Source organism: Aulonocara sp. 'chitande type north' Nkhata Bay, linkage group LG9, assembly GCF_057382095.1.
Source record: "Aulonocara sp. 'chitande type north' Nkhata Bay isolate Kocher_YH1m ecotype deep benthic linkage group LG9, A_spYH_male_GT1.1, whole genome shotgun sequence".
NCBI lineage: Eukaryota > Metazoa > Chordata > Actinopteri > Cichliformes > Cichlidae > Aulonocara > Aulonocara sp. 'chitande type north' Nkhata Bay.
The window spans coordinates 37205876-37218287 of NC_141352.1; the positions used below are offsets into that span (position 1 = coordinate 37205876).

Consider the following 12412-nt stretch of genomic DNA (forward strand, 5'->3'; position numbering starts at 1 on the left):
AGCACAAGTTTTTTAGATTTTATTATGGCTCACTTGACTGTGATCAGGAAAAGCAAGAATGAAAAGGAGATAGTTGGGTAGCATCTGGGATCAAATCACCAGGGTACCACCAGTGTCTTGTAGCAACATTGATTCTTTGCTATGCCGGTGCTGCTATAACTCAATCTAACATCGAGATAAAAGCATAAGAAACAATTTGTATAAAATGTCTTCACACAGCAATAAACAGAAGTAGTTCTGGTCATACCTGGGCCTCACAGACCAGAAGTTCTCCGACGTAACCTGCCTCCAGCAGCTCCTTCATTCGAACAAAAGCTGGCAAGAAACGCAGAACATTTCCCATAATGCTCAGCAGCTTGGGGTAGTACTGGGCAGCTGACATCATTCGGAAGGCATCCAGAGGCGTGGCGGTCCTGTCGCAGATTACATTTTTGCCAATACCTTATAAAATAAAGGAGAGACAACGGGGAATCAGACATGCAACCTTGCAACTTATTGTACTAAAAAAGCCTGACAGCTTACTTGAAATGTTCAGATGAAGGAAGAAGGTGGAAGAGAAGAGACGGAAAGAGAGAGAGTGAGAGAGTCATAATATCCTCTTGAGCATAAAAACATCCCTTCCCCTGAAGAAACAATGCAAAGCTGCTAAATGTGGTAACTCCCACAACAACTGGCTCAAGATGTCATGAACTTTCAAGTAGTTCCTATCTAGGTCGTGAGAACTGTTAGTGTAAACTGCGCACCAATGGTGAATCCATGCAAAAAGGCAGTTTTGCAGTCTATATTATTGGCTCCACCAGCCAAACCTAATGAAGATCTTCTAAAGTCACTAAAAGCCATTTAGATGGGCTGCTGGGGTATTCCCATGATGTATTGAGTGGTAAATGGCCTGTATTTGTATAGCGCTTTTACTAGTCCCTAAGGACCCCAAAGCGCTTTACACATCCAGTCATCCACACACTGGTGATGGCAGCTACATTGTAGCCACAGCGGCAAGGCCGCCGAACAATGGTGCCACCGGGCCCTCTGACCACCACCAGTAGGCAACGGTTGAAGTGTCTTGCCCAAGGACACAACGACTGTCCGAGCCGGGGCTCGAACCAACAACATGCCAATTACAAGGCGAACGCCCAACTCTTGAGCCACGATCGCCCACATCGAGTGCATCTTCTTCAGTCACCTTTTTCACTCACTATGTGTTAATACACCTCTTTACATTTAATTATTAGTTATTATTAATCTCTAGATCTCTTCCAAAGTGTGTTTTTGTCCTGTCTTTATGCACCTAACCGCCCCTCCCAGTGGGTTTTCTCTGTATTATTGGCTTTACCTTAGAATATAAAGTGCCATGAAGCAACTGTTGTTGTGATTTATTAAATAAAAAGTCAATTAATTTGATACGTTGAATAATTGTTGGCAGGCATGCGTGATATTGCAGACATAACCATGGTGTACAGTAAGACCACACAGCTCACAGAGGTTTAGACAGGGTTCATTTGCATTACTGGATGCCTTATGGTAGAAGAGAGGAGAAAGACCGTGTACGAAACCCAATAAAAATCACTTCCAGCACATCAAAAGGCCCACTGGTGGCAGAAACACCCGAACACAACCAAGATGTGAGGCTGTATGTCTGTCCTCACATCACCGTTATAGTGATGGTACTGCAAAATATGCTGTTGAGGAGTAAGTTGCTTCGTACTCATTGATTTGTTGTTCAGTTTCTAGGCAGACGAAACAGAATCAGGCCAAGCACCAATTTTGCCTCGAGCCAACAGTTCAAACAAAATCAATTCTGAGTGACAGAAAAGAGACCCCCCCCCACCGCAAAACCCTGAAATCTGTCTGCAAGTTGCAATCGATTGTCAAACTGGCTCTGAATGACAAAAACATTGAAACAGCTGTGCTGTTCTTTACTACATCTTTGCAAAGAACATCAATGTTAATCAATAACACTCAATACTGTACAAAGTATAAAAAATATCCATCATGAGGACGCCTTGAATGCATACAACCAGTGCAAAGCAGAAGTAAACAGTCTCTGTGGCCACAATAGTAAATGATGAAACATACTGTAGAACAAAGTCAACATAGTGACACAGTATAGTTCATAGTATACAGAAATCTATATAAACTTCAACAGAAGCCCATCTTTGTTTGCGGTGTGGCCAGTACCACAAGGTTCTTGTAAAAAAAGCCAGTTAACTTATATCTTTTTGTCAATGAAGATAATGTGTTACATTAAATTTCAAGTTTTTATGTGTATGTTTTTTTCATGTGTAAAGACAGGTAATGTGAATAGTAATCTACATTAACTAGCTTAAATGTTCTAGGTTTTCACAAAAGATGCATACAACCACTGACAGGCACAGGAGCAGAAACGCTGCTTCCTCTAAACCGCGCAGTTGGAACCGGTAAGACCGGTAAATACAAAACAACGGCTGGCCTGTTCCATATTAGAAAAACTCTGACTGACCACACGTGGTACCTGTTGTACTGTTTTAGTTTGATAAGAATAAAGAACTCAAAGAGGATAACTACAGACCACTGTACTGAATAAAGGTGCATTTTTAAATCCATTTGTATTTGTAAGTGAAAGAATGTGGTATTTTCTCTGCACAATCATGCTTATGTCTTAAAACCTTTGACTGACTGGGGGGGTCTAAGCCTCCCACTAGTGTCGGGCTGTTGCTAAGGATTTATTTTGACTGATACGCTGACACTGAGCTGTTCTCGTGGCCACTTCTGCCACTGTTAGCTTAATGCACTGTAAATGCTCTAGATTCACACTGTCAACAGGGAGTCAAATAATAAAGGATATGTACACACAATCTAAAAGCATTGCTTCACATACTGTACACATTCCTTGAGCCCTCAGAGTGTGAAAAGCTTCATAGTGGAGTCCCGGCTGAGGCTGCCTGTGGGTGAACTAGCAGTTTTGGAAGTGAACTTCAGCTCCAATTAGCCAGGTCAGGATATTAATCCCTCTGACCCAGTTCTGAGGATCGCTAAGGGAGCCCCTCCCCCCCCACCCATTACCCAGCCACTGTGCACACACACACAAAGCAAAAAATATTTACCCACGTCCCCTTCGTCTTGGCAGCAACACACAGAAACAGATACAGGAAAAGACACACTGCCTCGGGTGAGACTCTTCAGGCTAAATGCTAAATGTTCTTGATGGGGTATTTTGGTTTTCATATGAAGCACTAGCTTGCCTAGTTACAACACAATACAGAACAATAGAATACAAACAATACAAAAATGACAAAGAATACTGGAACTTTTTATACTGTTATTCTTATGGTTGTGCTGTCATGCCAAACTAAGTGTGACCTTTATGGAGATGAAAAGCGGCTTCTCTTCAGATCAGCAACGACCTTTCGTTCCTTGTCTACAAAGCTCTGAAAGGTCGAGCCTGGCTTAGGCAGGTCAGACTGATGAGTCAGGGGAGCTACTCTGCTGAAGTGTGACTCAGACAGTGAGAGGACACATCGTGTGTTTGCGCAACAGATTATGGATGCACCTGAGCACAAGGTGCTATCATAGCAACCACTGCAGTAAACCAACGGCTGGGAGATGAAATGATACAGCGCTAATGCTGTATTTGGTAGACCAGAATTAAAAGTGAATAGAGGAGCGTGAGAAGAAATACGAGTGCAGAGCACAGAGCAAAGAGTACAAAAAAAAAGAAGAGGAGGACGATGGGAAATGGAGCGAAAGCAATTGTAAATTTAAGAAATCACATGGGAATCCCTTGAAAGATGGGATGCCAAAGAAAGATACAGTGTCATCAGTACAACTAGGCAGGACTTCCAAGAGTAAACAAATGGCACTCGAATGGATAAGGATTGAGGGTAAAATACAATACTTTGTGTACTTACAGCAGTATTGTGGGCCATATACAGCTCCCCGTAAGGGACCTGAAGAGCTCAATTTAGTGGGCGATCTATGCTCCAACACTCAGTTGTGAGCATTGGGAAGTGAGAATCGTTGAGTTGATGTTAATCTCTAGACATATCATCTCTAGACAGACGTGCTTCCTTTCTGCATCTGAAATTTTTGTTAGTTACAGAAACAACAGCACCAAGTAATACCTAGTCTAAGGGGAAACCCTGAGATTAGGTGTACTGGTGCAGCATATGGGAAGGAATTAATGAGGAATTAATTAGAAATAAGAAACATAATAACTTTTTTGTCAGACAGACTTAGACTTCCAACTGAATTTATCAAGACGCTTGATGTAACCTAACATTGACTGTTAACAGCCTGCTTTGCTCTCAATTTGTTTAACAAACAGCTCATGTATAAATTCAATATATGATTTTAAATTGCTAAGTTGATTGAGGACATTACATGTAAGCTTTTATTTCCAGTTTATCTATTAGTACATACCAAGTAGTCCTGATCGGCATCTGCACCTTATAGCTAGCAGACACAAACAGCGGAGTGTTATGTTGAGGTGCTCAAAAAATTCATTTGAAATAAACTGTCACTTAAAAAACCCTTACTCCGTTTATGCTTGCTCCTCTTCTGTGCTACTAATTAGATGTTCAAGCACTGTAACCCACTTTACACCTGCACCATGAACACATCACAGATGTACCTTCAATGGAAGCGACACCAGGATGCCAGACATGAAAAATGAACTCATTCGACAGTAATACGCACTGACCTGCCTATCAGATTTAAGTGGTCATTAAATTAAGGTGTTCTGGATTATTGGAGCCCTACCTAGGATGTAACAACTGGGATAAGTGCAAATTCTGACCTGCTTGGTTGCCACAGGGCTGGTAGGAATCACCTGCCTCTGTTCCTGATGCCATTCTGTTAAGGCTGCTTCTCTCCTGGCCAACCTCGCTTTATTGAAATACTGTATATTGCAATTTAGCTGGTCTTTGAGCCTTCAGTGTGTTAACAGTGGTGGTTGATAATCTACTGGATGTACAGCTAGTAAGCTTCTTCTTTTTCTTAATGTGTGCCACATGTGAGATCAACAGTGGAAAATATCCTTAGATATACGGTAGGTTTAGTGTAAAGGCCTGACGCTGGGGGTTAGGGTTGGTCGAATAGCTACACTTCCTCAGGATTGGTGGGGTAAATTGAAGCTCAAATCGCAGGTAAAGTTCCTGACCCAGTGGGAGAGCAGTAATGGAGCAGAAAAAACCCTTGAGCACAGAGGCTCAGTCCCTTAGCATCAATAATTCACATATAAGACTTATCTAACCAACAGATTTAAAGGCAAAGAGAGAGGAAGGCCCTGCATTAGAGGGAAAAAGGACAATCACACTCCTATAGATATGACAAGAGTATTAATAGATTATAAAGGGGCCAGTAATGGGGATGCATCATTCTTTACTGTGTAAATCCAGACAATGTACCATGGAAGCAGGTATGCAGCAGGAGCAGCAGCATTGCATAAGAGTCACTGACATTTTGCAAAGCAGGTTGTACAAGACTGCCATTTTTTAGCTTTCTAGGATTAGAAGCTTCCTTCAGTGAACAGTGGTAGCACGCTTCCCTCCAGGTGCCTTCAGGTACACGCTCCTGACAACTTGCCTAGCAAATCAGCCGACCTCACAGACTGAAAACACACCCCATCGCCTCACAGACCTGACGTCCAAAAAAGAAGTAAATTGCAGAAACATATTCCTGCTACAAGCTGGAAAGGCAGAAACACCACCCAGCAGGTGACTAGTTTTAATTTATTTGCTCGCACATATTCTGATCATGACCCTCTAGTGAAAAACAAAAGTTAATTCCTTAATCTCATTGCAGGGAGAGGAGAATGAGGCAGACAGGGGCTTTGTAATTAATTGGACGGAACAGATGAGTCACTGAATCTTGAATGGATGAGCCATGTGCAGCATGTTAACATCGTTACAGCAATAAGTATGAGATCGTGTACAATCAATTTTAACAGTGCAACCACTGCAGCAGTTAGCAGCAATTTCTACTAAGTTAACATATGCAGAGAAAAAGAAAAAGCATTCAAAACATGTAGTTCTTGTCAGTCATACATAGGGATGGGTATCGAAAACCACTGTTTCAGTTCCTTGAAATTGTTTGCCATTTTTGCAAACGATTCCCTTATCGATTCCAGTCGCCCTGACTGACGTCACCACGTTGCGGAGCGTCATTTACCTGGCAGGAAACATGGCGGCTCAAACGCTCAAAAGTTTGGTTATACTTTACGAGAACGGATGACAACAGGGCAACTTGCAATACTTGCAAAGTAGATACTTCATTTAAGGGAGGAAACACTACGAATATGCAAAAGCATTTGCTCACAAAACACGCGATCGTGTTTTTAATTCTGCTCCGGACTCGTGAATCTCAACCCAGCAGCAGCGGTAACGTTTGCACGTCCTCTCCCGTTAATGCGGCAGGTAAATAATCAACTAACAGTGCATATTATGTTAGCGCGATCTGCCTTATTACAAAACCTGCCATTACTGTGCATTTAGGTGACCATGATGAGAGAGACAGAGTCTGGCTCAGATGCTGGCAGTTCTCGCTGCAGTCTACCGGTAGCGTCTCCTTTCAGGCCAGGATAGACGAATGTCACCGAGCAGTGACTCAGTTTGTGGTAAAAGGCTTGAACCCATTTGCCACAGCAGATGATTTTCGGTAAGTGAATGTGTTTAATTGTAGGCAGGGACATTTCTGGATATTCTTGTGTAATTGCTACAGAATAATTTATGTTACACTTTGTTATTGCTACAGAAGAATATTTATTTTATTATTTTACATTTACAATTTTTTTCCTGGGGACCCTGTGACACCCCATTGAAGAGCCGTAGGCTGTGGCTCTCTTAAGATCTCACTGTTGGGTTTGTAAGGCCATGTTACTCCTAAATTTCTATCTTGTTCAAAGAGAAGATATAAATGGTAAAATGGTAAATGGCCTGTATTTATATAGCGCTTTACTAGTCCCTAAGGACCCCAAAGCGCTTTACATATCCAGTCATCCACCCATTCACACACACATTCACACATATAAAACAAAGTTCTAAGCTAATCGACCTTAGTGTTCTCCTTTTTTAAAAATAAGAATCGATAAAGAATCGAAAATGGAATTGGAATCGTGAAAATCTTATCAATACCCATCCCTAGTCATACACATAAAAGTTGCTGAATTTAAAACCCACTGTCCTCTGCATACACACAAAGCATGCGTGACTTCCTGCAAGTTCTATTTATTAAAAACAGGATGTGCAATAAAGATGGTGACATGACAATTTTACAAACTCCTGTAAAAATCCATATACCTGCATGTTTACGCTTTACTGTCCACGCAGTATTGATCAAGTGCCAGCTGTTATTAGAAAACTTTACTGGTGCCAAAACAAACAAAGTGCATTAGGTGGAGATCCAATTAAGTGTTTATTTAGTCAAACTAGGCCATGTTTATCAGTGTTGGCTTCATTTTTCAGCCCCAAGAGGGTCCCACTTGATCTGGCCCCTGAGTTCATATATGGCTTATATGGAAACTGTTCACTGCTAACTGTTCATGTTACTTGTTCTATGACATTTACACATCAAAATATCAAAAATTACAGTGACAGTCTTTAATTCAGCCAAATTACCGCAATGAACAAGCGAAATTCTAAGTCTTGAAGGCTGTGATTGCTTCAGGTCCTGTAAATATGATTATTTTTGATATTCTTCCATTTTGCTAAGTCAACACTGGCTGGACAGAGACACTGACAGAGGAATGCCAGGATAGAGAAAGAGAGAGCAGCTGCATCATTACAAATGAAGGCCAACTTTCTCCAGTCCAGTGCTCCTCTCTGCTCACTGCCACACACATCATCTGGGCCTCTCTGCACGACTCGTGGCGTATCCTACAGGGCACCAAATATTCACTTCAGCAGACACACAAACACAGGGCACAGCCTTGAAACACGAGAGGGAGGGTATGAGGCTGTGTGTGGTAGAGGGAATGCTTTCATTGCATGAGATCTCACACCTCCACTGTACAGGAGTGGCACTGCTGAGGAAGGAAAGGCTGGAAGTGTTGGCTGTGCAGGAAGGTCAGGCTGGGTTTAAGTGAGGGCGAGGCTCACTGACTTGCTTTTGATGGCAGAGCAAATACTGATCAGCAACACTGATACAATAAACTTGACTCACCAGCTGAAGAAATGGGGACAAAACCAGACTACAAGACCAGAGTTCACATTTAAATCCGCCTCTAATGCGGCCATGTGGAAACAGCTGGAAAGGAAAACCAGGTGGCTCGAGAAGGATGCTGAAGGCATCATTGCAACAGCCAACACAATAGGCCCTCCGCCCGAGGAAGCCAGAAATAGGAAATGTAGGGGAACCAGTCAGGAGAAATAGCCATCTGCCACGCTGTGGCACGCACGTGCTCCTGCAGGGCGAGGGTCACAATGAGACGTGTCAGGGAGGAGCTTTCTACATTCCTATCCACTGATGAAATCGATATGTAGTAAAGCAGAGTTCACACGCAGCATTAGCTGGTATCATGATGTGTTTGAGTAAACAACACAGATTCTCTAAAGCCAGTATTACTATTCTCAGCATCTTTGAAGCAGTTTGTGCCTCACTGAATGGTTCTTCAGCACCAAACAGGAGCAGACACTAGGCAAGGCAGGCCAGGCTCATCTTTCTGCTCAATATTCCAAATTAAATTTAAGTTAAAGCAATTACACAGCAGAGAGGGGGTGGCAACAGAGCCCAGAAACAAATGGAGAATTAGACATTCTTATCAGTGTACACTGTATGCTTCTGGCTGGACATAAAGCAAACAAAAGCCAGCTGTCTGCTCACTAATTTGCTGTTTTTTGTGTATTCACACTGTGAAATTAGCATGTCAATAGTGACCTTGATAGCAGTGATGGATGAACGCAGCACTGTTTGCTCTACTGCTTTGGATTTCAAATCAATCTGCTTCGAGTCCAGAGGAGCGCAGTCACTGTTTAATGGAAACAAAATTTGGTAATATTTGGTGTCTGGTTCAAAAATGTTTAAAAGATCAATTTTGTTTCCTAACCGATTAAGAGATGCACATGTTTGATTTAGCATATTTTTATACTAACCCCAGAGTCTGTGTGTTCCCTCCCGTACACCACTACACAAAAGAACCACTACCTGTCTACTGACCAGCGTTATCACCTTCCTCCTTAAACAGCTAGTGGATAATCTGAATGACATTTCAGTAGGAAAACTTCCTTAAAAGGGTGTGTGCAAACAATGTCAACTGTTATACAAGATAAGTGTTAATGAGTTGATGTTTGGTGCAGTTTTTTGTTAACATGTGTACACAAGCTGCTATTTACTGAGAGCTTTGTATTCTCCAAGTGGACGTTTATTGCAACAAATTATCGGTTATGGTTTTTAAATCTATTTTCTGTATGCCAAAGATGTCAAGTGACATTCATGCATTTTACCGCTGATGTCAACTGATGCCAAAATGTTCATTTCTTGTGTATTATAAAGTATATAATGTTATTTAATGCATTTTTTTTACAGTAATAGGCATTAAGTTTGGTGTCACCTTCTTGTCAACTGCTTTTGCTTGGAACTTTCCAGCTAATGCAAAGGCAGGGGGCATGTGTGGATGCCATATAACTTCTTTAACAAATCCTGGAGAAGCCCCAAACACTAAACTGCCTTATTTAAGATAATATTTATGCCAAACAGGAGTAAGAATTTGGTGGTGTTCATAGTGTTACGAGTCATGGAAAAAGCACACCTGGGGAGAGTACAGCCAGCAGATGGATAGGAATGATAAAACACTAGGTATTGCAACACTAAGTCCATTAGGACACAGTACAGCTATGAATGATAGGAAGCATTAGCCTCATTCAACCAGCTTTGGCCTCAGCTAATGCCCTTGAATCTCAAGGAGTTTAGCATCCCTAAATGTGCTTAAGTGCAGCTATTAACCCCAGCACCAGCGTGGCCCTCTGGCAACTGGCACTCCTTTGACTCGTAATCAAAGGAGTGGCTTCCACTAAAACCACAAGCACTATGGGCATGCATTAAGGTTGCTGCTGCCCATTGATAATGCAGGTATATGCAAACAGAAATGGCCATCCATACAATATGTCACAGTTAGCTAAATATTCCTACTGTGCAGTGATAAAAATGTATTTAGCACAAACAAAAAAAAAGTAATGGCAAAATTAGCCTTTATGTTTACCTCGGATCACAAAGAGTTTGCACGTGTCTGTAGTTGAAGAGCCCCCCCCCCCAAGTTCCTCCAGGGTCTAATTAACTGCTGAGCTGAACGGCTACTTTTCCTCTCTCACCACTGACACACAAACACAGCATCCTAATCAGCACACTTCCCATCATGGCTCATGGTAACATGCACAGCTGAGACAGATAAAACAAGCCTGACAGTGATAGAGCTGTCTCCCAAAGAAGCACCTCTCTGTTACATTTTGCTTTCAGAGCTGCCTTAATTTACTATGTAGGTCAGGCAGAAGACTACCCAGACGCACATGTTTTTCCTCATGTAATTGCCACTTTAAGCTGGTTGGGCTCATTTACATATAAACAACTGCTTGCGGTCAGGCAAATATCACTTTAAATGCTTAGTCATGCGTACGTGTCAGCTCATTAGGTACAGAAAGAAGTAAAGTCAGACGACTTGATTTAGAAAAAAGCAAATAGAGGACTACAAGGACCGCAGTGAGCAAACCTGCTGTCATCAATAATAAATACGTAACTGACTCTTTGTCCCAGAGAAGCTGCTCTTAGGTGGCCAAAGTAACTGGCATTTAAAGCAGCCTGGGACAATGTGACAGAATAATGCACTAAAAATGTAAACGTGCTATATGTTAGGGTAAAGGACAGATGCCATGCATGAGGTAAAAGACACATGTAACTCTGCTGTTACTGTGTACAGTGTCTGAGAAAATATTGCCAAGTTTGAGCTTTTCAGTTCACAATAATAAAAAACAAACTGCATCTTCCAAAGGGATCGCACTAACAGGTGAGCATGCTAGAGTGGCCGTTTGGAAGAAGTCAGGCTTTGTCAAAACAAGAGGTGAGCTCCAGCCCTCCTTTCAGTTGGCTTCATTCAGAGCCATGAAGGGCGTCTTTGTGCCAGACTGAGCTGCTGTGAAGTGAAAGGAGGAGGCGACAGGAGGAAGGTCAGAATTGTAATGAGCAGCAGTGAGCTAACAGTTATCGTAAGGGACCCTGTATGGAGCACATGACAGCATGTGATTGTTAATGAGATGACTTCTAAGCTTATTACTTCTATATTGTGGGAAAAAAAGGGAGCGGGGAAGGATAAAGTTATTCCATAGTGAACTTACACGTCGCTGAAGACCCACAGCTAACGCTACATAAGGAGGCAGACAGCTGTACCATAAACTGACACGTGAGTAAAGGGCAGTGAGCAATCATTAGTAATCATTAATGTCCTGAGATGCATGGGCGGGCAAGTGACTTAAGGCGCACGCTAATTAATTGACACGTTTTGATGCGATTGCGTTCACAAGAAAGACGTTCACTATAACCATTATCACTGGAGAGGGATGGAGGAGGGAAAACACTTGGGCCAAGCAGGACTGTCGTCATGGTGATAATGCACCTCTCGTATCTGCCTGTCATCTGTAAAAATAAGGCTCTATTAGTTCCTGTCTCTTTCAGGTACCCGTCTCCTAAAGGGCACTTTCTTCTGATTGGCTGATTTGTGGAAGCCTGCCAAGGAGCAGGCGCTGCCTCGTTCTTTTGCCAAAGTGTTGGCACAGTGTTGTAAAACTACTAAAAAACAGTGACTGTGGCAATCTCTCAAATCCAGCCAAGCATGCTGGAGACTGAATCCAAACCAGAATTAGAAAACACAGCACAAACATGACAACGATTACTGTGGAACTTTGTTACACACATCAAATTACTGCACAGGTAACACTGTATCAAAAGCTGTATAGAGCAGTAGCTACATATGTCCCTGTTAAAAGGAGTAAATAAAAATATGTTACATTTCCTGACTAAAGTAACAGAGCTAGTTTTTTTTTTTTTTTTGCTATTGGCAAGCAACTGTGTATTATCTCACTTCACTTGATTAATTGGATGCTGGAATACTTAAAACAGCTAAAATAATACTTAAGTAGTGCATCGTCTTGCAGCGATAACAGTCCTTCTGATGCAGCTTGTGTTAATTTCTACTCAGTAAGGGCTCAATTTAACTAGTAACATATGAACATGTGAACAAAGTGCTGTCTGAAGAGGCCCCTGATCAATGTGACAACTTCCCCACACATAATTCTGCCAAACATGTCACTTTAAGTCTCAAACATTATTATTATTCGTGGGTCACTAATATCAAGGGGAAGTCGTGTTTCCCGTCTCCATAAACAACAATTGCTTGAAACATAGCCCAATTACAAAGTAACTGCTGAGATGTGACACATAACGGTCTTAGAACCTG

At 42.0% G+C, this 12412-nt stretch overlaps 1 protein-coding gene across 1 annotated transcript in view; it reads right to left on the bottom strand.

The window, feature by feature from the left end:
* The window catches only part of gfod1 (glucose-fructose oxidoreductase domain containing 1), a 35343-nt gene that overhangs the window by 7211 nt on the left and 15720 nt on the right, over positions 1–12412 (bottom strand). The window contains exon 2 of the mRNA XM_086307338.1: positions 248–441. Within this exon, the coding sequence (XP_086163464.1) occupies positions 248–441 (194 nt within the window). The remainder of the gene's footprint in view (positions 1–247; positions 442–12412) is intronic.